The sequence below is a fragment of the Monodelphis domestica genome, chromosome 5 (assembly GCF_027887165.1).
Source record: "Monodelphis domestica isolate mMonDom1 chromosome 5, mMonDom1.pri, whole genome shotgun sequence".
Classification (NCBI taxonomy): Eukaryota; Metazoa; Chordata; class Mammalia; order Didelphimorphia; family Didelphidae; genus Monodelphis; species Monodelphis domestica.
The window spans coordinates 138,952,794-138,980,372 of record NC_077231.1 but is presented as its reverse complement, the minus strand read 5'-3'; the positions used below and the strand labels follow the sequence as shown (position 1 = coordinate 138,980,372).

At 35.0% G+C, this 27,579-nt stretch overlaps 1 protein-coding gene across 2 annotated transcripts in view; it reads right to left on the bottom strand.

The window, feature by feature from the left end:
- The window catches only part of STK38L (serine/threonine kinase 38 like), a 96,677-nt gene that overhangs the window by 26,346 nt on the left and 42,752 nt on the right, over window positions 1–27,579 (bottom strand). The window contains exons 1-3 of one of the 2 annotated variants that reach the window (XM_007503928.3): window positions 7,832–7,962; window positions 1,159–1,203; window positions 115–166 (exon numbers count right to left, since the gene is read on the bottom strand). In XM_007503928.3, the coding sequence (XP_007503990.1) occupies window positions 115–166; window positions 1,159–1,160 (54 nt within the window). In that variant the 5' untranslated portion in view covers window positions 1,161–1,203; window positions 7,832–7,962. Of the gene's footprint in view, window positions 1–114; window positions 167–1,158; window positions 1,204–7,831; window positions 7,978–27,579 lie in introns of those variants that run through there. The other variant, XM_056799425.1, reaches the window with a different exon arrangement.

Sequence of the window (27,579 nt, the reverse complement as noted above, 5' to 3'; positions counted from 1 at the left end):
TTATGACTAAAAGTGATGAAATATAAGGTCTGTAACTCAAACTATGCAACCATTTGAAAGTAAAAAAAACCTAACTCATAAGATGATGTATCAGCAAACAGAAAGCTATCTTACCTCTTCATCTGCTAATCCTTCTTCTTCCATTGCCACCTCTAACTTCTTTTGCCTAGACAAAGTAAAACAAAGTATTCATTTTTAGGTATACTTTAGAACACTGTCATAGACAAGTCTTAGACACACTTCCCCCTCACCCCCTCATTTCCTCAAGAAGGGTAAAGTTTCTTGGATAGATAATATCAAATACTGTATAAGTCAGGATACCCTGAGGATTCTGAGGACTCCAGAGAGGGATTTGAATATTTAGCACTAGAAAGGTGAAAGATTCATGAAAACCCAGTCCCAGGAAATAGAAATTCCAAGAATGTCATCCAGAGGCCTCATATCAAAGAAATAATACTGCAAGCAATCGGAAAGAAGCAATTCAAGAACCAAAAACTTGTGGAAGACCTGAAAACTTCTACCATTTACCAAGAGAAAATCTTGATATATGTATGATATTTCAAAAGGCAAAATATAAGCTTAGAACCAAAAATAACTTACTCTGCAAAACTGAATATAATCTTACAGGGTGGAGGGGGTGGGGGGGAATGGACCCTTGAGGGAACTAGGGACATTAAGCATTTCTGAAGAACAGAGTTGATGAGGGCCTCTAAAATGCAACAGTCAAAGACAGAAAGAAAGGCCAAATACTAACTATTCAGAGTAACTTTTTTTTTGTGGTAACAACTAGAAACAAAGAATATACCCATAAACTAAGAAATAGCCATAAATATAATGGATGATTACTCTTATCATAAGAAATGAATACAATTCATTCAGAGACGCAAAATAAACACATATTTACCTTGTTACATATATACATAATTTGTACACTTCTAAAACAAACTCTTCAAGGCAGAAATTCAATACTACAGAAATCTCTTTATACTTCATTGTATGATTAAATGTTTTTGTTAATGCTTAAGTTCACAGTTAAAAAGTGTTTTTAAAACTCAAAGGAACCTTATTCACAATGACAATAATGTACGAATCAGTATATACTAATTCTAGAGCCAAAGGAGCTCAGTTCAAATTTTCCCTGTGACATTTCCTACTTACATGACTTTGGGAAGTCACAATTTCACTGGGCCTCAATTTCCTCACCTATAAAATAAAGGGATTGGATAAAAAGACATCCCTTCTAGCTACAAAGCCTTAATTCCAAATAGAAAAAAACAAACAAACAAAAAAATACAACATGCCATGCAATTATAATGCCCAAATTCTGCTCAAGAAGAATGGAGCCAAAGTACTTCATTCCTTCACTGCAGAAGTGTGGGACAATGGTTTTAGAATATAGCATGCACATTCAGATTTATATTAAATTACTTTTTCTTTCCTTTAAAATATTTGTTATAAGACAAAGCTCAGTTGGTAGAGAAGGGGGAGATATATATATCGTCAAGGAAAAGCATAGTAAAAAAGGCAAGATTACTTGGTATTCAGTTGTGTCTGACTTCATGACCCCATTTAGAGTTTTCTTAGAAAAGATAATGGAGTAATGGATAAGGAAATCTCAGTGAAGAAACTCTTCTCATGCAGATGGAAAACTATTCTATAACTTATAAGTTATATATTATAATATGCATATTATGTTATATATTCCATAAGTCAGATTATATCAACAAAAAATTTTCACCATGTTCCATGGGTATGTGCATATAAATATATTATATTTATTATATGTATATATAAATATATATTATTCATCAATGGAATGTGGTACTACTATGTTTATTTTTATTAGTAGTTTAAAAATTATTTTACTAAAACATATTTCCAGTTAGAAGGGATTATATTGAAATAGAAATTTTGTAAAGGATGAGAAAAATAAGATAAACCTTAAACCTAAGAGTTACTAATGAGTAAAAAAGATGGCTAGACTTGCGCTTTAGAAATACCAATTTGGTAGCTATGCAGAGGTTGGATTAGAGAAGAGTGAAACTTGAAGCAAGTAGATCAATTAGAAGGCTCTTGGGCTTGTATAATAGGGCAGGGACATGGTAATGAAGGTCTGAAAAAGAGTACTGGCACCTGTGTGGGTAGAAAGAAGGACATGAGAAATGTTATAGATGTAGAATCTTTGGGACTTAAAAACAAGATAGGATCTGTGGAGCAGATGAGAGATGGAAATCAAAGATGACTGATACAGATTGGAATCTATCCTTTACTTCTGATCTTGTGGGACTTTGTCCAACCAAAAATGACAATTAAGGGGAGAGGTTGGGAGCTCACATAGCCATTGGAGGCCAATGGCCGGAAAAGGAAGAAAATGGAAATTCTTGATGATAATAGTTGAGATTATGGGAGGGTGAGATGTGGCTTACAGCCTTACAGAGTTGCACATTAAAGGATTATGTGACTTGTTGCATATCACTTAAACATTGTGCCCCTGAGGTGGGAAGTTAATATTCAAGTCTCCCTATCTGGAGGTTAGCTCTTTATCATTTTATCTTTTTTAGAGGCAGCATAAAAATAAAAATATAAAGAGTTCCACAGAATACTTCACTTTGAAGTGAAATTTTAAAATACTAGCCTTAGAAACAGCATTAGCACAATTTTTGTTCATTTAGCTACATACGGTCCTAGAACTAAAATTCACTAAGCTGTCATTCCTCAACTTTTATAGTGCAATAATAACTCCTGTTTATAAAATACTATCTCTTTAAGATGCTTATTTTTCATAAAGTAGTTTTGTAGTAAACGGGGGTGAAAGTATTTTGGCCTAAAGAAGAATCAAATCAAAAGGTGAGCAAAATATTTCCTTTTTATAAACTGTTTAATGCTTGAAAGAAGTGAAGAAAGCAACTTAGATTTAGTAAAAACTGTAAAAAATTATAAATAAAAGAAGCCCCAACTGTCTAATGATATTTAAACAGTTTGGGGAAGGAAATGAACTTCGGCATAAGTATAAAGATGCAAATCACCTACCAGATGTAGCATGATGCTTGATTTGTATACAAATGGTATGATAGTTTAAAATGTACAGAAAACTTGTATATTATACATATTTGTAATTCATTTTATTTTTCTGGCCTTCTCAATAAGTAGAGAAAGGGGAATTTGGAAATGAAAATAAAATTAATTTTAAAATAAAATAACTGACAGTATGTAAATATGAAACAAATATGAAGGGCTATTTTGAAAACTTGAAAATTCAGAGGATTATGATCTCTCATTTCATTTGAATAAAATTGCTTTATATGCAAAAAAGACCATTTTATTATGTGACCATTTTAAGGAGAGTTAAATAAAGACCATTGAGTTCATAGGGAAATCTTTGGTGAGTCTTTACCAAGGTGGGGTTTTGGATGTCAGGAGGTTCTAATTTAAACCACTGGATATTTAAGAGGCTAAGGAGGAGGGGTGGGGGGAGCTGGGTGGTTCAGTGGATTGAGAGCCAGCACAGAAACAGGAGGTTCAAAGCTGACGCTTTCTAGCTGTGTGACCATGGTCAAGTCATTTGACCCCCCAGTTAGCCCTTACCAACCTTCTGCCTTGGGATGAATACTTAGTACTTAATTCTAAGACATAAAGTTTAAAAAGTTTCTAAAAAATTGACAAAGGAGGCCAACTCAACAAAAATTTTAAAAACTGCTTTATCGGGGCAGATATAGACACAATTAGGTAGTAAGGAGTAGCTTCAGCTGCCAGTTCTGAGTTGACTAAACAAAAATTTAAGCATATTGGAAGAAATTGTTTTAAGCTATTGCTTTTCAATGTGATCTAGTGTAAAGGCATCGTTGCTCGTTGCTGCCCTTGATTTTAGAGAAGTAAAAAGAGAAAAGATGCAGCTACACTGTCCTATAGGATGAGACACTGAGATTAACTGGATTACACAGAAACAATCAATGGAGTGCCAGGCTTGTTTTCTTGCTCAGAAACTCAACTTGAGCTGTTTCTGCTCTGAGGCTTATTTGCTACAATTTGATAGGTCAACACATTATTCTATTATTATTATTATTATCATTATTATTATTATTAGCTGGTTGAGCTACTCTGTATTACCTTGAGAGTCAGCCTGATGAATTTTACAGTTATTTGACTTCTCAGTACTATATATTGCTTTAATAAGAGAAGAGAATTTGCCCTGGTCAAGACTAGTAAGGACCAGGTGACAAGAAATCATAAAAGCAAATTTATATTTATGCAATTTTTAAATTTCTTTTTGCCTTTTCCTAAGTAAATGGTTATGTTTAAGATCTAAAAACATCATTACTGTGCTGTTTGTATAAATAGAAGTGACTGGTTCAAGAAATAAAGTGGTCATCAGTAAAGGTGTTTTTGCTGCTGTTGCTATTGAGCCTAACTCTTCCTGACCCCATGGACTATACCGTGCAGGCCCTTCTGTCCTCCACATCTCCTAAAATCTGACCAAGCTTATGGTCATTACTTCATGGAATATTCTATCCATCAACTATCCACTTTTCCTACTGCATTCAATCTTTTCCAGCATCAGAATCTTCTGCAATGTTTCCTCTCTTCTCATTATATGACCAACATAATTAAGTTTTGTACTTCCAATGAAGAGTTAAATTTCTTTAAGTACTGACTGATTTGATCTTCTTATCTAAAAGACTTTGAAAGCATTGATTTTGCAGCTTAGGTACCCCAAGAGATGTTAAGGATTCCAAAGCATTAGTGACACATTACATTGCACACAGGTACTGCTTGAATCTATTACATTTATAATTATGACCTATTACATTTATAATAGCAAAATCTAAAAATATCATCTAAACCATCAAGGAAAAACTATGCAAATATAGTTTTGTATTTAAGTATTTTAATTATTTGATCATGTGCTGGCCTCAGAATGAGGAGACCTGGTTCAAGGTTCAACCCATTTTGGAACCTGTGGAACTCAGTCACAGTTTTTCAGTGTCCTGGGCAGCTCACCTAAGACTTTAAGTGATGGAGAAGAATATGGATTTGCATTGGTAGATGGAAGTTGCTTTCTGTAGAATAATCTCTGTCAAATAATTTTGGGCTGGATCATTTAACTATAACAGCCAAATTACCAAGTCATGCCAGATAATGTATTTAGGCTCATCTATATATCTATAGTAAAAGTGAATTATTTATAAAAAATGCTGAAGGGGGCAGCTAGGTAGTTCAGTGAATTGAGAGCCAGGCCTAGAGACGGGAGGTCGTAGGTTCAAATCTGACCTCAGACACTTCCCAGCTGTGTGACCCTGGGCAAGTCACTTGATCCCCATTGCCTGGCCCTTACCACTCTTCTGCCTTGAAGCCAATACACAGTATTGACTCCAAGACAGAAGGTAAGGGTTTAAAAAAAATGCTAAAGGGCATCAATCAAGTGAAGCCACCTTAGGCATTGCTGATGGTGGTAGTAAGTGTGTGTTTGTGTGTGAATATGATGATGGTAGTGAGTATGTATGTGTAAGTGTGCATCTGTGTTTTGGTATGGGGTAGAAGGGCAATAAATTTAAACTTATTTCTAAAAAAGTACTTGAGTAATTTTACAGTGTAACTCTTAAACAAGTACATCATGTACCAATAAGCATTAGAATATACTAAAATAGGACTGACCTCTGATTTAAAATGACTTTCCAGATTGGGGGAAAGGATTAATGCAGTCACACAAATCTCTGGGTAGTCCACATAGTTTTTAACATGGTACAAAGGACTTCCTTTGGAACCAAATTTTCAGTCATTTCTATGAAATTAAAGTTATGCTGGAAGATTTAAAGTTTGCTAATAAAAGGCTAGTACCCTGACTTTATGCCTCAAAAATCTACCTATCTGTACAATGAGCCCACTATATCAAAGGCTTTCTTCAAGGATCTTCTAAAAGCTTGCCAAGTCCTCTTCTTTCATTAAAATTTTTGCTAAACTATTTTACCACAACTTCTCCTTTCAAAATTTGTCTAAGGGGTACCTAGGTGGCTCGGTGGACCTGGGTTCAAATATGACCTCAGCTGTGAGACATGGTCAAGTCATTTAAACCCCATTACCTAGCCTGTACCCCTCTTCTGTCTTGTAACCAATTACAGTATCGATTCTAAGAAGTTTTTTAATTAGTGCATTATTTCTCTCAGATGGTAGATAATATGTCCAGCTTAAAAAATTTGATCGATGACCAATCAACCAATATACAGAAAATATTAAAGGCAAGTCTAAATGTTGGATATATTCTTACTTCAAACCTTTTAGGAGATATTTATCTCTGACCCACTCAACAGAGGTTTAGCAATCAAAAGGACCTTAAATATTATGATGTACTATGAAATAAAATTCAATTTAACAATTCAAGAAATAGCTGTTAATGTGCAAAGTATTTTGTATGGTATTTAGGGTACAGAGTTTAAGAAACCATAGTCCTTGATTTCAAGGAGTTTATGGTCTGATAGAAGGGAATACAGCATATTTATAATTAAGAATAATGTAAAAATGTCCTATATGAAAAAGGAAAGGGCACATAGAGTACTCTTCAAATTCATGAAGAGACTTGGTGGGAGGAATAACACAATATTTCAAAGAAAATTTTGAAGGAAGGAGGAGCGAAGGAAGAGAAGGAAGAGAAGAATTTTAGTAGGCCTTAATGAAGAGGTAATAGCATGAGGCAAGAGGCATGAGGATAGTCTGGATGAAGACAGAGATGGAAAAACACTGGATTTTGATGTAGAAGAATTGCCTAACTCCGGCTGCTCTTCAGTCTTAGAATTCCTACAAAGAAAATATATGGTTTTGTGTGTGTGTTTATTTTTTTTAATGTAATAAGAATCTGAAATAGGTTAGTAGATGTATGAAGGGAGAGAAAAAGGATGGAAGAAAGAGAATGAAGGTGGTATCTAAGGATTTGGCAAATGATTTGGGGATCAGAGAAGACTTCATAGGAGATTTTAAACTGGACCTTGAAGGATTTAAATAGACAGATTTAAGAACACTGATTTCCCCTGCCAATTCTAAGACTAAAGCTAATAGCAACTGATATCTTCAACAACTACAATAATGACAGTCAACTTTTAAAATACAGTTTAAGTCAACCTTGCAAAGTAAAACATGGCTACTATTATGATGCAAATTTTCCCAATTTACTATTTTTTATCATTAATTCTGAATCCTATATCAAGAAGAGGATGGTTGACCTAAGCAACTCTGTGAACCCATACATAGTTTCAAAGCAAGTCATATAACCCTCATTGTCTAGCTCAGCGGTTCTCAACATCTGAATTTGTAGCAATGAGAATACATGATGCATATCAGGTATTTACATTCCGAATCATAACTGTAGCAAAATTACAGTTTTGAAGTAGCCACCAAAATAATTTTTTGGTTTGGGGTCACTGCAACATGAGGAACTGTATTGCGGGGTCACGGCATTAGAAAGGTTGAGAACCACTGGTCTAGCTCTTTCTGCTCTTCTGCCTTAGAACCAATAAGCAGCATTAAATCTAAGATGGAAGGTAAAGGTTTGTTTTTTATTTTTTAATCTTTACTACTATGAAATTCTAGGAACATGTCCACCAAAAACAAAACAGTAGAGAAGTGTAACATTTTTTCCCATCTAAAAAACATATGTGTTAGTTTGTGGAGTGGTATTTATTTGATCAAAACTGAATAAGCTTTGAAGAATAAGTTATTCATAAATAATATAGTTTGTTCCATGTTGTAAAACATGCTTTTATTCTTGTATTTTTATAATATTGTATTCAATATAACAGTCCAAACCAAGTAAGAAATTGCCCTGGACTGGTTCTTTTCGTACCTGGTTTCTCTTTCTTCATGCTGTAAAATTAGGTTGCTGTAGAAATTCTCCAATGTGAGTTTAGCTACAGTCACTCTTTCCCGGGTGTGGTTGCTCATGGGAAAAGTTGTTGTAGTCCCCGCAGTCATTGCCATAGTAACAGATAACTGAAACAGAATATATTATAAAAAATTACTCAACCAAAGAAACTTTTTGACAATCTCCAAATGTTTAACTTTCATTGGAAGAGGGCAATTAAGCAAATCTAAGCATTTCATACCATAAAAATTATATGAAACTAGTGGACTAAGATGTGCCAGATTAACTATAGCAAAACAAAGAATTCCAACAAAGCAGTAAGAACATGTGAATTACTATAGGTATTCTATATATGTATACAAAGATGCTTGCTTGCAAATGGCCAAATAATTTAGCTTTATGAATTTCCCAAAAAAACCAAGTTTGCAAAGTAAAAGACTGCTTTCAAATAACAAATTCATTTGCTATAATAAAACAAAGGTCCAAAATAATTAGTTTCATAATGAAAACAGAAAAACAAATGAAAGAAGGAAGAGTAGTGTAAGAAAATAATTACATCAATTGCTTTTAATTAATTTATTTAAAACCTTTATTTTCTGTCTTGGTAACAACTACACAAAGTGGATTAAGTGCCCATGGTGCTAACAAGTCTGAGACTCTATCCCCTATAACAGCTAGCTGCGTGATCTTATATTTATTTAGTTCTTTGCATAAATTACCTCATTTACTTTTCACAACCAGGAGAGAAGGTGGAATGTAATTAACACCCATCTTATAAATGAAGTGATATATTTTTTTTAAAGTTTAAGTGAAATGTCTAGAGTCACAAACCTAATAGTGTTTTGATCTATTACAATCTCAATCAACAAGCATTTATTAAACAACCATTTGTCAGGCATTGTATTAAGAATGCAAAGACACACAGGAAGGTGTCCAGATTTTCACAAAGTAGGAAATACAAACCCACACACACCATGCACACACACATACACACAGACACACAGACACACACACACACAGTCATAGTGTAGCAGAAGCTCCATGGCTCAGTGGATTGAAATTCAGGTCTAGATTTGGGGGATCCTGGATTCAAATCCAGGCTGAATTACTTCCTAGCTAGACCCTGGGCAAGTAATTTAATCCCCATTGCCTAACCCTTACTGCTTTTCTGTCTTGGATCCAATACTTAGCATTAATTCTAAGACAGGATGTAAGGGTTTCCCCCCCCCCCAAGCTTTAATACTCCCTGTGGTGGATAGATCAGTATCATGATAGCAGAAACAATATCTTAAATGAAACTGAAACTGTGCTAATGAAACATGTTATAATGGAAATATCACTGGACTAGGAACCTTATACAGGATGTCCTTTGAATAACTTGAATAGCTATTCCATTAGTTGCTCTGTACTGACATCTAACCTATTGGTCGATATTATATCAACAAAGTATTTATTAAATAGTTATCAAGTACCAGGCACTGCGGTAGGCCAGATATTCCTCATATGGTATTCAAAATTATAGGAATTAGGATGCATAATGATCTGGTTCAATTTCTTCCCAAAACCTTAATTCTTTGATGGTTTAGTATTGAGAAAGTCAAGAAATATTACATATTACATATGTCCCTATTTTATGGAATCAAGGGATAACTAAATGGTCAAGAAAAATAGAATGATAAGCATCTCCTTACATTTTCATAAAGGTGGTAGAGTCAAGATTGTGTAAGGGAAAGAATTATGGACCAATTCTAATTTGGATGGCCTAGATAGCGTAAGTTCTATCACTATTTAAGCATGTGACCATATGCAGGTCATTTAATTTGTCAAATGAAGGTAATAATTATACTAATCATCTCACAGAGCTGTTATTGTAAGAGTTAGTCATGCACACTATGCCATAATCCCACCACACTATATTCCAGTCATCTTTCTGCTATGCAGTTGCTCACATACACACTCTTCTTCTGAGTTCCTTTTGCCCATCCCTCTCAGTCTGGGAAGAGCAATCAGAACAATATAATACCACTATTCCTGAAGACAGCATCTAAGCTGATATGCTTATGAGTCCATTTTGATTTCTCAGACCATATATCCTTCCCCTACTTCCCATATATCCCTATCTATATGCTGTCTTCCTCTATTACATTACAAGATCCTTGAGGACTAGACTCTAATGATTAACACAAGTACCTATTGAGTTATTACTAATAACAGGTAGTTCTAGGAGTAAGCATTGGTGATCCAGTATGAATAAAACAGAACATCAAGCATAGTTCAGGCTACCCAGAGAGATAAGAATAATTAGATTAGAATAATTCCATAAATTAAAAAATCCACATATTCTTGGCAAAAACCCTTATGTTTACCTCAAATAGCATGGAACTTTTAACCTTTTAGAGTCCTTTAGACAAACCACTAAGATTTCTCCTTGATTCAAATTCTCCAGAAGCAGAAGAAAAATGAAATTCAAAGTTTATGGTACCAATGGTAAGAGTTTCCTATTAGAGGAAATGTATCAGTGGGCAAAGTGTACCTGACTCTGTCAGAGAATAACCCAGAAATGCACTTGTCAAATTTTAAAACATCAAAAGGAAACAATCTTGCAAATTTGTGAAGTCCACAGAAATCCAGGGAAACTATTTAAAACCATACTAATCAGAACAAATGAAAGAATTGAATATTTGGAAATACAAATTAATCAAACAAAAAAGGTAAGCAAGGCTATATGGGCAAAAAATAAATCAAGCAGACAATTATTAACAATTGCAAGTTACAAAGAGAAGAATATTTTGTAATCCAGATATTCTCCCTAGTCTGAAGAAAATGGTAAAAACAAAGAGAAGATAATTATGAAAAAATAAAAGATAAAATTATCATATTTAAGGCAAGAAGTAGAAGTGAACTGGTATTTTAATAATGGGACAGGACATGTGAAGATTAAAAGAAACAGGAAAAAATGATGAGATTCACAACCACATTTATATCTCTACTGGGAAAAAGGAAACCTATCCTGAAGATCATTTAGAGAACATTTATGTGCAGCCCTGATGAACAAGTGACCAAAAAATGCTTACTTTTTAAGTGTCAATCACAAAGGTAAGCACTAGGATACCCATTTAAATGGGGTCAAGGACAAAAATCTTACCTAAATAATGAACAGATCAAAGGACAAATCATAGAATCAACAAATAAATCACAATAAAGAAAATGAAAAGAGGGAGATCACATACCTTTGAGAATAAAGCAATTCTAAAAATAAAATTTACATCTCTGAAAACATTAACAAAGGGAAAATAGACAACTAATTGATTGGGCTTGCAATTAAAAACTGGAAAAATCTTTAAAGAAGCGTAAAAGAAAAAATTCAAAACCACAAAGGAAACTGAATTGAAACAAAAAGACTATTGAACTGAGGCACTAAACAAAGAGCTATTCTGTAAAAAGCCCAATAAATTATTACATTAGCTATAATTAGCTAATTTGATTTTAAAAAACAAAATGAAATTAATAAAATGAAATTCACTGAGGAGAAATAAAGAAAATTTCTATAATTGATTATATGCCAATGAATCTGACTCAGACTGAGAAAACCATAAACTCACAAGTGAACAGCTATGTAGCAACTGTGCTAGATAAGGAGGCATCACATAACTCCAATTGCCCAGCCTTAGAAGCAATACTGTACATAGTAGTAATTCTGAGATGGAAAGTAAGGAGATAGATAGAGATAGATAGAGATAGATAGATAGATAGATAGATAGATAGATAGATAGATAGATAGATAGATAGGTCAGTTTGTGTTCACGTATGCCAACATAAAAATTGCACCACGTAGATTACCCTATGTAATCCTAATCAAATTATCAAGAAGATATTTTATGGGACCAAACCACCCCCTCCCAAAAAAGGAACAAAATTTGTACGGAAGAACAAAAGGTCAAGAATGTCATAGGGGAAATTGTGAAAAGAAGTAGGAATGAAGTAAGACGAGAATAACCGGATCTCAAATTATGTTATAAAGTAGCAATTTTTAAAAGAAATACAATAAACAGAAGCAAATGAAACCTAGTGTTGATAAATTCGAGAACACAGTTTTGGGGGGAATTCTTGATTTATAAAATTTTAAGCATCGTAAAAATTGGGGGGGTGGCGGCATATATGATGGTGGAAAGGACACTTTGTGGTAGTGTCAAAACAACTGGATTCAAATACTACTTCTGATGCTAATAGTTCTGAATCTTAGCCAAATTATTGAACCTCCTTGAGACTCAGTTTTTTCCTCTTTAAAATGGATTTGGATTAAATAACTCTTATGATCCTTCTAAATTATGCTGTTATGACAATATTTAAAACTTTTTGCAGAAAGGAAACTGTGCCAGAATATGAAGAAAATATATACATCAAGGATGTAATTAGCATTTTTAAAATCACTAATTCACTAAGATAAATGCATATTTTAAAAAATTGTGAACTTTCACCCTATATCCATCAAACTGGCCAATAAAACGAAACTAGTTCATTTATATTTATTTCATAGTTTAGAAATTATCATCTAAAAAATGACTCATACCTTTTGATGTGGTAATTTTGCTAGGTTTAGCTACCCCTACTCCTAAGGAGGTCAATGATAGAAAGATGCATAATAAAAATACCATTGTAGGCATTTATAACAAAAGGACAAAAACTAATTAAGAACTCATTAACTGAATATTTAAATAAAATTTAATATTAATATGATGGAATATCCCAAAAACTCTTCAAGTAATGAAGAATGAGAAATTCAGAGAAATAGAAAATAGAAACTTGATGCAGAGCAAAGAAAACAGAATCAAAGGAATGACATACACAATTTAAATTGAGATGATGCTAAAAGGTCTTTCATTTATCAATGAAGGTAATTATTACTTTCATTATTTGACTTTAAATGACTTTAAAACTAAAGCATATAGCCCTTTGTGAACATATAGCAAACAAAAAATTGGTCATTATTTATTTTTACTTTTAATCTGGGGAAGAGGGTAGGGAAAACATAAGCTCCCACAAACAAAACGCACCATATGTATAGTTGTTTATCTATATAGTTGTAAGGTAATAGAGCCTTACTGGAAGCCTAGTAACTTCCAAAGGATGAAACAATAGTCTAACAAGGCAGAGATACTGACACTTATTATATTGAAAATTCATTCCCCTAATGGATTTAACATTGTATTCCCCTTAATAAAGGCTTTTCTGTAGTCAGAAAGAACAGGATACAATTTGCAAGTCTAGTGTTCCTGAACTGATAAAAACAGCTGTGGGTACTCTTGAATTTCCTGCTCAAGTATTTTCTCCACACTTACTTATTCACCAGTGGAGACACTACACCAAAGGTTATGTTCAAAATTCTTTTGATTTTTAAGCCTGAAGAAAGGTGATAACAAACCTGGCACTAAAGCAATGACCTATAAGTAGAAATGGTAACTACAAAGGTTTACTAGGAAGCTACAAAAGCAGAAAAGTAAAACATCTGACCACTGAAGTGACTTTGGTTTTGGGGCAGTTAGAAGATGCAATGGATAAAGTTTTGGAACTAAAGTTCAAATATGGCCTCAGATACTAATAAGTAATAAGCTTTATGATCATGGATCTCTGACTTGGTTTCCTCAACTTCAAGGAGACAGGAATAAGCACCTACTTGCTATTGTTGTTACACCATATGCTCTTGGCATATGGTATATTAATATCAGCTATTATTTTCTCTGTACTGTTTCTGAAGAGAAAAATGTATCCTCCCTGACATTTCTATTTCCCTTGGATAAGGAAATTGCCACTATGTAGGCTGGGTCTCTCACTCCCTTTTTTTTAAAACTGTTACTTTATTTCTAAGAATCAGTTCCAAGGTGGAAGAGCAGGCTAAGTGACTTACGGAGGTCACACAACTAGACAATAGGAAAGGCCATTTTTTAAATCAGGACCTGGCTCTCTATTCACTCTTTGCTTTTGAAATCAGGTGGCCAGAGAAACAAAGACTTCAGCTATTTAATAACTCTGTGTGACCATGGGCAAGTCACTTCACCCTGTTTGCTTGATTTCCTCATCTGTAAAAGGGTAAATACCTACCTCCCTAGAGTTGTTACAAAAATAACTGTAACAATGCCTGGTGCTGTTCATGTCTGATTAATCCATTTGGGATTTCTTGGCCAAGAAACTGGAGTAATTTGCAATTTCCCTCTCCAGCTCATTTTACAGATAAGGAAACAGGTTTAGGTGACTTCTCCAAGGTCTTAAAACTAATGAGTGTCTGAGACTGCTTTTGATGTCAGGAAGATGTCTTCTTGACTTTGGTTACAACCTTCTATTCCCTGAGCCACATTAGTCATTGCTATATAAATCTTAGTTATAATAATTATTAAACTGAATTGAAATCTGGCAGTTAGTAGGTGCAGTGGATAAAGTCTTGGGACTAAAGTTCAAATCACTTCCTAGTTGTGTGGTCCTAGTGTTTTTTTTTTTAAACCCGAACCTTCCCTCAGAGCTTGAATTCAGGTTTTTATAACTCACACCAATTCTTCATCCACTATAAAATACTACCACTTTTGTGTTTAATACTGAGTCAGTGAATTAATGACCTTCCCTTTTCTCACATCTACAGTTGGGGTCTATTTTATAGATGAAGAAAACTAAGGACAAAAAAATGTTAATAACTTATGAAACAGGAGTATGGTATTCTCATTTGAACTTCATAATCTATTTGCTCAGAATTGATATGCCTTATTGCATATGCTTTAAAATAGATTAGGGGAAGAATTCTGTTCTGCCACCATCATTTTGTCCTCTTGTCTCTCTCCATTTGGGGCATGACAAGTGATTACTTTAAAGGAAGGAATGTTACAGATAACAACCTCCTCTTTGTTGCCATTAAAAGCATAAACTGGAAGGCATACTAAGTCCTGAAATGATCACTTATCCTTCAGATCCTTTTGGAATGTGTCATTTGTCCTATGGCCACAAATAATTTCATAGGCTGGGTCTTCAAATGCTTATTTGCTATGTTGTTGATGGAAGAAACAATTTATTACAGTGATCCAAATAATGGGGGAAACTTAAAATATTCCTAAAACTCTTGATGGGAAGAAAAAGCAGCTATCTATCAAATATAAACAACTAAGCTGAAAAATAAATGCCCTTTTGAGATTCAGTTCATGACTAAAAATAGCCTTTGCTGATCTCAATATATTAAAGTGAATGTTTAGGTAAGGTGCCACCCCATCCTTCATGGAAATGACCACCCAACAACACACTATTTACATAATGGAATCATTCTATTTCTGTACCCTTAATCAGTAGCACATGGGATTAATGGGTCTTTGTAGACTACCCAGCTGAAATCACCAAGTTATATTTGGTTTAGAAAGTATCTTGCTCAAATTTGTCAGACTTTTTCCACTACATCCACCCTTTCCAAGGGGGTTTTGGGGGTTACTCTAATAGCAAGTCAGAATTATTTCTAATTAATGAATAGAACAAAGTCCTTGGAGTCAAAAAGACCTGAATAAGAATCCTTCCTTGGTCCCTTGCCTAGCTGCCCCTAGGAACTTTGAATATCTACTATGTACAAACACTGTACTATGGTACAGTGGTTTGTGGTAGTCCTTCCCCTAACCCTATGGTACTCCATAGGACATGTCTCCAACACAACTATACTACCCCCTTCACTCAGTACTGTCCAAATTCCTTCCCTCTATCCCTTCTCTGTTGCTAGCCCTCACCCTTTGATGGAAATGTCCTTAAGAGGTTATCACCTATGTGAGATAAGGGCACCTGCACCAGCACCTGTAGCTGAATGAGGAAAAATTTTCCTCCCCAGAGTAGTCATACCTCATGCTTTGGGCAGTTGCCAGGGAGGGGTATGATAGGATAGTGGTATTCAATGATATATGGCAGTAACAGTGAACTCCACACTGCCCCTTCTCTTTTTTCAATTTGGTTGGTGCAGTGAATTGCACAGAAAGAACAGATAAGGCTAGTTTACATAGCTTCCTTCTGTCCTTCAGCTTCAAGGCTCTCCCTTCTCTAGTCAACGGACTAGAGACTAACTACATAGCTGCTAAATAAAGCTCCTTAAATAAAGATTCAAATCACCATGTCGCTCTTCAAATTTACTATTAAATATTATTTCATCTTTCATTTTGTATAGCCATTAAGTACATTATAAAATACATAATGATATGTACATTGCTACATGTATATAATTTGTAAACAAAGGTACCTAGCTAGAGTGTTTGATCTAGAGACCAAGGCTCAAGAAAACTAGACTTAAATGAGGAGTTCTAGCTTCTTTTAAGAAACTTTTGTTTCCAAGGCAGAAGAGCAATAAGGGCTAAGCAATGGAGGTAAATAAGGGTCAGATAGCTAGGAAATGTCTGAGACCAAATTTGAATTCAGGACATCCTGTCTCTAGTACTCATTCTCAATCCATTAAACCACTCCTTGAGTTCTGGCTTCTTTGTGCTTGTTTGCTAACAACACTGAAAAGATCAATAACTTAGTTAAATAGTCAGAATTCCAGGGAAAAATGACCTAATCAACATCAAAGTCAGTCTTTAGTGACAGAATCCCTATATATATATATATATATATATATGGCAAGTAATGGATTGATAATTGGATTTCTGGAGAGGGGCAATTGTCGTTGGTTCATTATCATGCCCACTTTCTAATTTAGTCATCCTATCTATTAAATATCTCATTTTTTTCTTTATTTCCTCTATGTCATCATTATTTTCTTCCTCCTTTTCCTTGTTTCCCTTCAAAACATATACAGCTGTTTTTCGCAATTCTTCAAGGTCCATATCTGACCATCTTGGGCATTGTGTTCTAAAATAATTCTTAATTGCTTTGCAAGAATTGTTTACAAAGATTCTTCTAACTTGTCTTAAACTACTCTCTTTAGTTAAGTCCCAATCTAAGTATCTGTCCCCAAACTCGATAATTCTATCCATAAATCTGGAGGGTGTTTTCCCCTCCAGATTTTTAAACAAAATTCTTGGATTTTTATAAAAATACAATCTCAAACAAAAAAAATTCAAAAATTCTTAGATTTTAAATTAAAATACAATCCCCCCTGAAGTAAGTATTTAAAAAAAATATCAAGTTTAGCTCAGAATGCAATATTCAGTTATGGGGGTGTATGTGTCAATTATCAAAAGAATAGAAAAATAATCAAAAACATAAGAAAAATTCAAAATAGACCTTGTATAGGTCCAGTTTAAAGTAATTTCTATCCCACAAGTATGTAGGACAGAATGCAGTAATATTTCACTTAGCCATTTGTAGCCAAGACTACAGGAAGTTGCCATAATATAAGAAGGAAAGAATTAGAATTCTATTTTGATGGGGAAATGTCATTCCCTTGTCTGATTTTTTCCTCAGGGATATAGGGATATATATATATATATCGACCAGCATATGAACCAATCAGGCAAAGCCCTGAAAACCTTGGTAGGGGTAGCAATTTAAATTCTGATTGTAAAGTTTGATAGGAGACAGTGCAGATCTTTTCTACCAGGCAGAAACTTCCACTTTCATCCCCCTTTAAAATAAAAAGCCATTCCCAACTTTCCACTAACAAGATAAAAAGGCCTGAACATGTTGCTGAGCTCAAGAAGTGGAAAAAGACTTAAAATACTATACAGAATGTAAAATACACAATATAAACAAATGCCAAAAAGTCAGTATGGTGATCCTGCCACCTGTCATAAAACAAAGAAGCATTTGTAGCCATACCTACAAGCTAATTATATGAAATTCCCTACACTTTTTACATTAACAATGATAAAAACTACCAAATCACTACTTTCTATATGCTGAGGTGTAGCTATTTTCCCAGAAAAATTTGAGAAGTGCTCACCAAATACAAGTTGCCCTTCAAGCATATTGTAGACATCACTGTCCAGGTTTTTTCCCCCAGAACCAAATCCTTAAGTCTCTGTTTAGTGGATTATGGCAAATCACAGAGAATAACCATGATGTCATGATGGCAAACTAAGGAGAAACAGGAATAGCCTACCAAGGGGAATTTTGAAGGAAGTTTCAGTCTTAGCCCCATGTATTCCTGGCAAAAACTCAAAACACAAAAACAACTCTTTTAAAGGATCTATTTTGACTTGGGTGCATTCTGGAGGACATACTATGCATATATATTATATTACATATGTTTATATCAAATATTTATTATAGGGTAATTGTAAGTTAATAAAGATTAAAACTGAATGAATACTTTTAGAACATACCCTATATCTTTTTTTTTCTCTGGTCACAGGAATGTCCTTAGATCAAAACAAGCAAAGAATGAAAGCAGGGCTGCACACCATAGAAGCTCGAATTACATGTACCAAGGGAAGTACTGCCCAGAAAACAGCAAAGAAGGGACAAAACCAGAGGTTTGTAGCTTTAAATGAAAAGATCTCCACCCTTTACTCCACTCCTCCGGTGTCTAGAATCCCTGCATGTGAAGTGATGCCAGAAGCAAGAAACCAGAAAGCCAAAAAGAATGCTTTTTTATACCAAAAGGCGGAGGGGGTCAGTGTGCCCAGAACTACCAATGAATGGACAAGGCAATAAAAGGCCAGTGGTATGAGGTGGTGTGACATGCTGTTAAAGGAAAGGGGAGGAGCAAGCTTTTGGAGAAACTGTAGAAGCAACATAACTAAACATAACTCACTTAACTGTCCAAATATAAAAAGTATCATCCTGAAGATCTGCTTCATAGACTGGGGGGCAGTGGGGAGAAGGGGAACAGTAAGCCATTGAAAGAGGAAAGGAAATGTACTTTAAGTGAAGTTATTATATTTATAAAGAAGAGTGTAGGACAGAAGCATAAAATCACATAACTTAGAGATAATATTTGTAAAGCATTTAGCACAATGTCTAGCACATAGTAGAGACCATATAAATGAGCTATTTTTTTCCACCAGTTAATGTATATTTCAATTTAGCATACAACAAAAAGAACAATGTTAGAAACCGAGAACTACCAAAGATCCTGATTTGTTTTTCTTCCTCTGCTTTAAGAGAAGAAATAAGACTAATGTTTGTTATTTAAATTGACTTACTCTTCTCCATTTTTAAATTTTCTTTATTTTACAATGTATTTACTCTTTGCCTTTAAACAGAGCCCAATGAATTAAACTGATCAAATTTATTTGTTTACAGAATAGGACTAATTCTGTTTTTAGCAAGTTAGGCATCTCTAATTTTTAAACTTAAAATGCCATAAATAGGCTTATGATTTAAGATTTAAAATGCCATGAGCTATGAGGGTTTTTTTTTTAGGGTCATATATTACTCTCCCTAGGGGCTGACACTCTCTGGAGAAAACTATTCACAAAAGAGAAGCAGACACAGCTATAGGACTCACTGATACACTCAAATGCTGTACAAATCACCTGACTTTAAAAGCCATGGGCAATCTCGAAAAAATTATCCACTTTGGTCAGGACGGAATACAAAACTCTAACAAAGCAATACACTATTCAGTTCTACCATTATAAATGCCTAAATGTCTGAGTATACTAGCTAAAACTCTTTAGGATATAAGTTTACTTAAACAGGAGGCATGAGATCTAGGATTTCCTGATATTCAAGTAAGCACAGACATTTTTCTATAAATTCAGATTGTGAATGATGAATTCTACTCAGCTTTTCCCAGGCAGCCCACTGGAGGATCTCAAAACTGCAAATATAATTTAACTAATAAGAAAAGGAGATTTTTTTTTTTGAGCAGTGAAGTATAGTTTTTTTAAGTTACTTTCTATTTGATAGTGAAGACTACAGTTTGAAGTCTCATTATCATTTGCCTTCCAAGAACCATGAAGCCATCATTAGTCTCCATACCTATTACTTGAGAAAGTAGTTTCAGTGCTCTATATAATCAGTTCTAACACTTTTTTTTAACACCCACAAAGTACAGAAATGGTGGGGAGAAACCTAAACAGCAAAACTGAAAATTGGTAAAACTTGTTAAATCTAGTTTTGTATTGTACACCCCATCATCTAAAGAGGGGGCACATATGAAGACAATGATAAATAACTTTACTTATGCATTATTGTTGCCTTAGATTACATACTATTATGTAATATGTAATAATTACACATTGTAAAACATACATAAAATTTAAATCTAAAAAGGCTGAGATAAAGAAAAAAAATTTAAACATACAAAAATACTTTGGGTCAAATAAAAATATGAATAGTGGGGCAGAGTAATGGGCATAGTGGATACAGCCTTGAAGTCAGGAAAATCTGGGCTCACTTCCTTCCTCTGATATAATGGCATTGTGACCCAACTTAACCTCTCAGTGTGCTGGGTAAGACTATAAAGGTACAGAAAAGGTTGTAACCCATACCTGGGAGTTCTCTGTATCAACAAGTCCTCAAATAAAAAAAAAAAAAGTAAGGCCCAGGAGTCCCCAAAACCTTTTCAGTGAGTCAGTGAGTTCAAATTTATTTGACAACTTTATAATTAAGACATTTCTAATCTAATAAATAACAATAGGTACAAACTGAAATAAACAAAAGCTTGTTGGGGGTCCTCACAAATGTTATGAGTTATAGAGAGGGATAAGACCAAAAAGTGTGAATTGAAGCACTTATAACAATGAACAGGTTTAGACTCCAAATCTAAAAAATAAAAATAATTACACTTTTAGAGAGAACAATGGGATTGAACATGCTTCATTGCTCTAAAGAAAAATTGAATGTGTGGTTTGGGGAATAGGATGGACTTCTGAATAATAATTGATCAGCTATTTAAGCAATTTGATTAATGTAGCTTGCCAAGCAGGTAATTTTTTAAAATAATATTTTAAATGGAAAGATAATGGGTCCTGATAGCCATTCAACTACATTAGGAATCTTATTTCTTTACATGTTCATCACATATACATATACAAAACAACCAATGAAAGTGAACGATCTCCAATTTCTACTCAGTTTTCATCCTCCTTAAACATTCATTCATTAAGCACCTACACACCAGTAAGGAAACCACTGTCACTGTGTCACAGTGGTTCTACTAAATGGATGGTATGATCTCTTAATTTCCTAGTCATATCTGAAAATCTGCATTTTTGTATAAGAGTGAAGAACAAGAAAGCCCATTTGTCTGGACCACAAAAGTGAAGGACGGGGGATGGAAATGGAGGGCAGAGTAATGTTTGTAATAAAGCTGGAAAGGTAGTTTAGGACTAGGCTATGAAGGTATGCATTTAAATGCCAAAAAGAGGAGTTTAGTTTTGATCACTAAGAAGTCAGTAAGTCAATAAGAAGCCAGGGGAGTAATATGGTTAGACTTGATCTTTTAGAAAATCACTTGGGCTTCTGTGTGGAGGATGAATTGGAATGGGGAGAGATAAGAAAAGAAGATTAATTACAAGGTCACTGAAATAGTACTGAATAGAAAACAAGGGATGGCTGTGTAAATGCAGAAAAGAGGACAGAAATAAAAGATGGGGAGATAGACAAGATTTGTAAACTTTGGGATAAGTTGAGGAAGGAAGGGAGGATGGTTGAAAGTAACAGAATTAAATGCTGGTGACATTCAAAGGAATTAGGAAAATTCAGGAGAGGGACCAAGTTTTCTGGGAAGGTAATATGCAGGGTAGATTGCTTATCCATTCTTGGCTGCCTATCCTGTGGAACACATTTTGAGCCATCCAAAATAATGTGGGAGAAAATGACTCTTACAGGATATTCTTTCTGAAAAGAACTTCTGGCCTAAGAGACAAGGGGTTGGTCTTGGTGCTGCCTCTGACAGTCTTATGTGACAGGTACTTAGTGCCATGGGCAACTCTCCTTAGACCTCATGTAGGAGGGAGCATTTAACATGGGCTTTAAAGGAAGTCAATCTTCAAGATAGAGGCATAAAAACAAAACAGGCATTAAAAACAGTCATGGAGATGAGAGATGGAATGTCTTATGTAAGGAAAAGCAAATAAGCTAGTTTGGCTGGATTGTAGAGTATGTATGAAAGATAATAACAATCCTACTTATTGGTCTTGAAATTAGGGCTAGAGCCAGATGTTGAGAGATTTTAAATATCAAACACGAACATTATGTTTTAACCTAGAGAGAATAAGACCTATGCTTAGCCACTTCTTAGGCATGGAGTCTTTGGGACTTTGTCTAAAAGAAATCAGGTGATAAGAATGAGCAGATAAATGAGATGAGAGATTGTTGAATGAGAGTGAAGAATCAAAGACACCAAGCTGGATGACTAGAAGGACTGTGGAAGTCCAGGACAGGAGTAATGACAGAAAACAATGAAGAAACTTCCATATTACACTGAAACCCGGGATTATACAGATCTAGAAGTCATTTGCATAGACAATAATTGAACCCCAGAATCACAGAATCACAGAACAGAGTTTGTAGAGAAGAGGAGAGCCAAAGTGAGATGGGGATATCAAAGGACAGCTTCAGGAAATGGCTAGTAAAGTGAGGAATTTGCAAGGATGGGAGAGACCTGGAAATGCAGGCAGAAAGGATGGAGTCAGAAGAGAGAGAAACTGAAGTAGATAATGAGCAAAAATTATAGGGGCAATACTTCAGAGGGGAGAAATGGGTAGAGTTAGAGAAGTCAGAGAAGAGTAACAGGAGAAAACCCTGCCTGGGCTTTATTAGTTTTTATTACTATTTCATTACTATTAAGAGGGAAATAAGATAACCTAAACGGCTCCTTCCAACTCCAGTGATCCTAAACTTTACCAAGATATCACCTTAATCTTCAATAGAAACTTCACAGCTTCCCTAAAAAATGACTATCAATTCCTACAACATTTAGTTAGTCAAAATGAATGCCAAAGACATTAGCAGAACATAATATTTATTCCTATTCAAACTTTTATTTCAGTATATTAGGGAACTCCCTATACTAATATACTGTATACTAATATATTATGCTATATTATTATACTAATTATTATTATATATTATTATACTAATATATTATATTATTATACTAATGCATGGTGGCACCTTTTCTGCAGTTTATAGTTTTAGAGTCTTGACTAGAAGATTAGTTTTAAGGCTGAAACAGAAAGAAGGTCCAGCTTCCCAACTACATTTAAATCTGGTTGTTCCAACATGCTGGAGTACTCCAGGCTGCATACAGCCCCAGGTTGTAGAGTTGACACCTCTGGTATAGAATAATGAGGTTAGGTCAGTCAATCAATAAATATTGATTAAGCTCTTACTGTGTGCCTGCCAGGCTGGGAATCAAAGAAAGGCAAAAGGAGGTCCCTGCACTTTAAGAAGCTCACAGCACACACAAACTATGCACAGACTTTTCATGAAAAATGCTTTCCACAGCCTGGGAAGGAACTCTTGAAGTATGACTGCACATCTTTCATCTTATTTCCTTCCAAGAGTTTTTAATGTATGTGATAGGTCTTCTGTCATTGCATAGAGAATATGTAAAATATGTATTTATTGCATAAAAGCACTGGTATAACCAAGTGCTTTGGGGAGAGGGGAAAGGGACTGTCAAAAATTGTTTATATGTGTAATTTTTTAAATGATCAGGAGATAACTAGCAGATGGAAAGAAATAGAATTAATGGGAATGAAGAGACTTCTTTTAGTGTGATTTTAACTAGGTAAGGGTAATGCAGTCAGTGTGCCAAAGGCAGGACTTGAACTCATGTTTGACTGTTCTCTATTCCTCATGCTGTCTTTTTTTTTTTGTCTTGGCATCCAAATTTATTTTTTATTTTTTTTATAGTATTTTATTTGATCATTTCCATGCATTTTTCATTAAAGACAAAGATCATTTTCTTTTCCTCCCTCCCACCCCCCGTGGCCGACGTGTGATTCCACTGGTATCATATGTGTTCTTGACTTGAACCCATTGCCATGTTGTTAGTATTTGCATCAGAGTGTTGGCTCCGAGTCTTTCCTCTGTCATGTCCCCTCAGCCATTGTAGTCAGGCAGTTGCTTTTCCTTGGTGTTTCTATTCCCTCAGTTTGTCCTCTGCTTTTGGATAGTGTTTTTTTCTCCTTGATCCCTGCAGATTGTGCAGGGACATTACACCACCACTAATGGAGAAGTCCATTACGTTCGATGATACCACAGTGTGTTTGTCTCTGTGTACAATGTTCTCCTGGTTCTGCTCCTCTCGCTCTGCATCACTTCCTGGAGGTTGTTCCAGTTCACATGGAAATCCTCCACTTTATTATTCCTTTGAGCACAATAGTATTCCATCACCAACATATACCACAATTTGTTCAGCCATTCCCCAATTGATGGGCATCCCCTCATTTTCCAATTTTTGGCCACCACAAAGAGCGCAGCTATGAATATTTTTGTACAAGTCTTTTTGTCCTTTATCTCTTTGGGGTACAAACCCAGCAGTGCTATGGCTGGATCAAAGGGTAGACATTCTTTTATCGCCCTTTGTGCATAGTTCCAAATTGCCCTCCAGAATGGCTGGATCAGTTCACAACTCCACCAGCAATGAATTAATGTCCCTACTTTGCCACATCCCCTCCAGCATTCATTACTTTCCATAACTGTCATGTTAGCCAATCTGCTAGGTGTGAGGTGATACCTCAGAGTTGTTTTGATTTGCATCTCTCTGATTATAAGAGATGTGGAGCACTTCTTCATGTGCTTATTAATAGTTTTGATTTCTTTATCTAAAAACTGTCTATCCATGTCCCTTGCCCATTTATCAATTGGGGAATGGCTTGATTTTTTGTACAATTGATTTAGCTCTTTATAAATTTGAGTAATTAAACCTTTGTCAGAGGTTTTTATGAAGATTTTTTCCCAACTTGTTGTTTTCCTTCTGATTTTAGTTACATTGCTTTTGCTGTCTTTTAAATTATTCCAGATGACTCACTCAAAAGCACACAAAGTTCTTAGACTCAAAGGAGATTTAAGGGACCTATGAATCTGAATCTTCCTAATTAAACTAGTTCATAGATCTACAAGTCATCTATCTAATCTAGTCCCTAATTTTTAGTGATCTGCCCAAGGTTACTGCAAGAATTAACTAGTTAAGCTGTGGAGATTAGATGTGTTTTTTAACCCTTTTTTAGACATCTAATCAAGGAATTCCACAGCTTAACTAGTTAATTCTTGCAGTAATTTTAGTCAACAGTTTAAAAATATTTCTTGCCTGTCCAGTTAAAAGAATCTTTGAACAAAAAGGAAATTTAATAAATACAAAATGCCAGAGAGATCCTAAAAAAGATGCTCTTAAGGAGTCACATTCAAGATTGAGGCCATCATACCACAGTGGTGTCACAGGAGTCCAGAAATAGCCATAGAAGGCCAGGAAGGGAAAGTTCCTCTGGCACTGTCTCTGGATAGAAGAGAATGAATGCCTCTTATCTGCCTGGCTGCCTTACAATCACAAAGTTCTCCTTACATCTAACCTAAATCTCTCCAGCTGAAATTTAAGCCCACTTCATTTTTTTTCCCTTTTCTTTTTTGTCCCTCATAAATTCAGGAGATAAGAGCTCAACATAGCCCTTTTTGGGGGAGTGGGGAATGGGGAATTACTTGTTCAAGTTCTCACACTATTAAAGGAAGAAACCAAGACCTTGTCTTTGACCTTGTTCCTCCTGAATGAATATCTTTTGCCAAGTATAATTACTTGCATTTATTTCTATAAATAAGAGTGTGAGATAGATCTGCAAATAAATGTGGCCTTCTGCTGCCTTCATGACTCCTACTAAAATGAGTCAGGAAAAGAACTTTCTACAGTACTTCTAAAGAGGGTTCTCCATTTGACTCTAATTACCTCTTAGGGTACACATTACTGTGTAGAATAGATATGGCCTGTGAGCCAACTCTAATAAAGAGCTAAACCATATTGTCTCATCCACTTCTATTATAAAATTGGAGGTTCACTCCAAGAAATTATCACCATAAGAATGTTGCAAGCATGTGAAATAATCACAGAAGAAAATTAATTTTAACACTAATATTACTCAAAGGAAGGTCAAAACACAAATGCTACCCAAAACTGTATATCCTTGAGATTAGTTCACTGGACTAAATAAAAGCCTAGCATGCTGCTGTCATAAGGTAAATTATAGATCTTATGTGAGCTTTTGTCTATGCAACATGGTCTTATTTAGGTCAATTAGTAATCCAATTGTGTTGGTTAGCACATTTGGATTTTTTTTTTTGCATAGGCAAGCTATGTAAAGGATAACAATAATAAATGTCTTTTTGATAGCCTTTTGAAATCGCTTTCCTTACAAAAACCCTGCAAAGTAGGAAAAGCCTATAAATTTTTCCTATTTTACACAAAAGTAAAGCTCAGATAGGCAAAATGATATGAAGACCACAGATATCAGAACCAGAATTTGAAGCCAAGTTTTCTGAGGCAAAGATTAGCAGTCCCCAAATGATTTCTACTAGTAAGATGATCATTAGATACACAACAGTTTGACAGGTTTTCTGAGGCCAAAACCTGGAGTTACTAGGAGAATTGCTCCTTGAATCTGGTTGTTTGGATCCCTGAGATCCTGAGCTAATGCTTCTCTTTGTGGAGAGGTATGGTTCTCCCCAAATATTCAGCTTCGTTTCCTAGTATCAGGAACTAGCCAGACTTATTTATTTGGGTTCAATCAGGAAAGGGAAAGGTAAGGGTGTCAGGGGTGGAAAGTGGGTAAACAGGAAGCCCTATTTACTGGCAGACTGACCCCCCCAAACTTTCAGGGTTCATGCTGTCAGCCTTGACCCCTCTTACAGTCAGTTGTTGGGTTGGTCCGTGCTCCTGAGCTAACTAACTTGAGTATTGGTGTCCAGGACAAATTAGTGAGATAGGGAATAAATCTTTGGAGAGAGAATTTCTCTGTAGATGGATTTCTTCAAAGTCCCAGTCCACAATATCTTGTGAGTGAAAGGTATCCAGGGGTTCAAAGGGAAAGCAGTTGATCTCTCTAGAGACCCAAGATTCCTCCCAGCTTAGGAGATCTGCTTCTCAGGCTCCAGCTAAAGAAATAGTGAGGTTTTGAGTTTTCTCAGCTTCCGTTCTCTCCCTGAAATCTTGGGTTGTTTTTTTTCTTGCACCTCCCCCATATGAACTGCTCCTTGAACTACTGCATTTGATTTCTCTCTTACATTGTGGGCCACTAAAATCTGCAGATCTTTTGCAATTTTATAAAATACTTGCTTCCTCCATCTTTTTACTTGTTAAACTTGTTAAAAATTTTCAACTGCATAAGAGTTCGCACTATCTCTATTACTGATTGATTCATTCTCCAATAATTTATTATGTGCCCCTTATACAAGGAACTGTATTAAGGTCTTGGGATTTAAAGACAAGATGAAAATAAATTTCTACCTTCAAGAAGCTTACGTGAGTAAGTAGAGAATAATTTGAGGGGGGAAACCCTCTAACAACTAAAGAGGTAGGTCTTTCTGAAGGAAACAAAACCAAAAGAGGATTCCAACAAATTGAAGAGTGAATTCTATGCATATGAGACAGGATGAGGCAGGACATGGAAGAAATAATTCTCAAAACAGAAATACCAGAGTATGGGAAAGGGAATTATGTAAACTAAATCTGGAAAGGACAGCTTAAGTTCCCCACTTAGAAGACCTCCCATTTACATGGTATGTGTATAAATGTAGATTTTGAACCTTAGACTTCATTCCCCAAAAGTCTCCACATTGGCAAAATATTGGTTATTTAACTGGCAGTAATGCCTCCATTGTCTTCTTGCATGATGTAT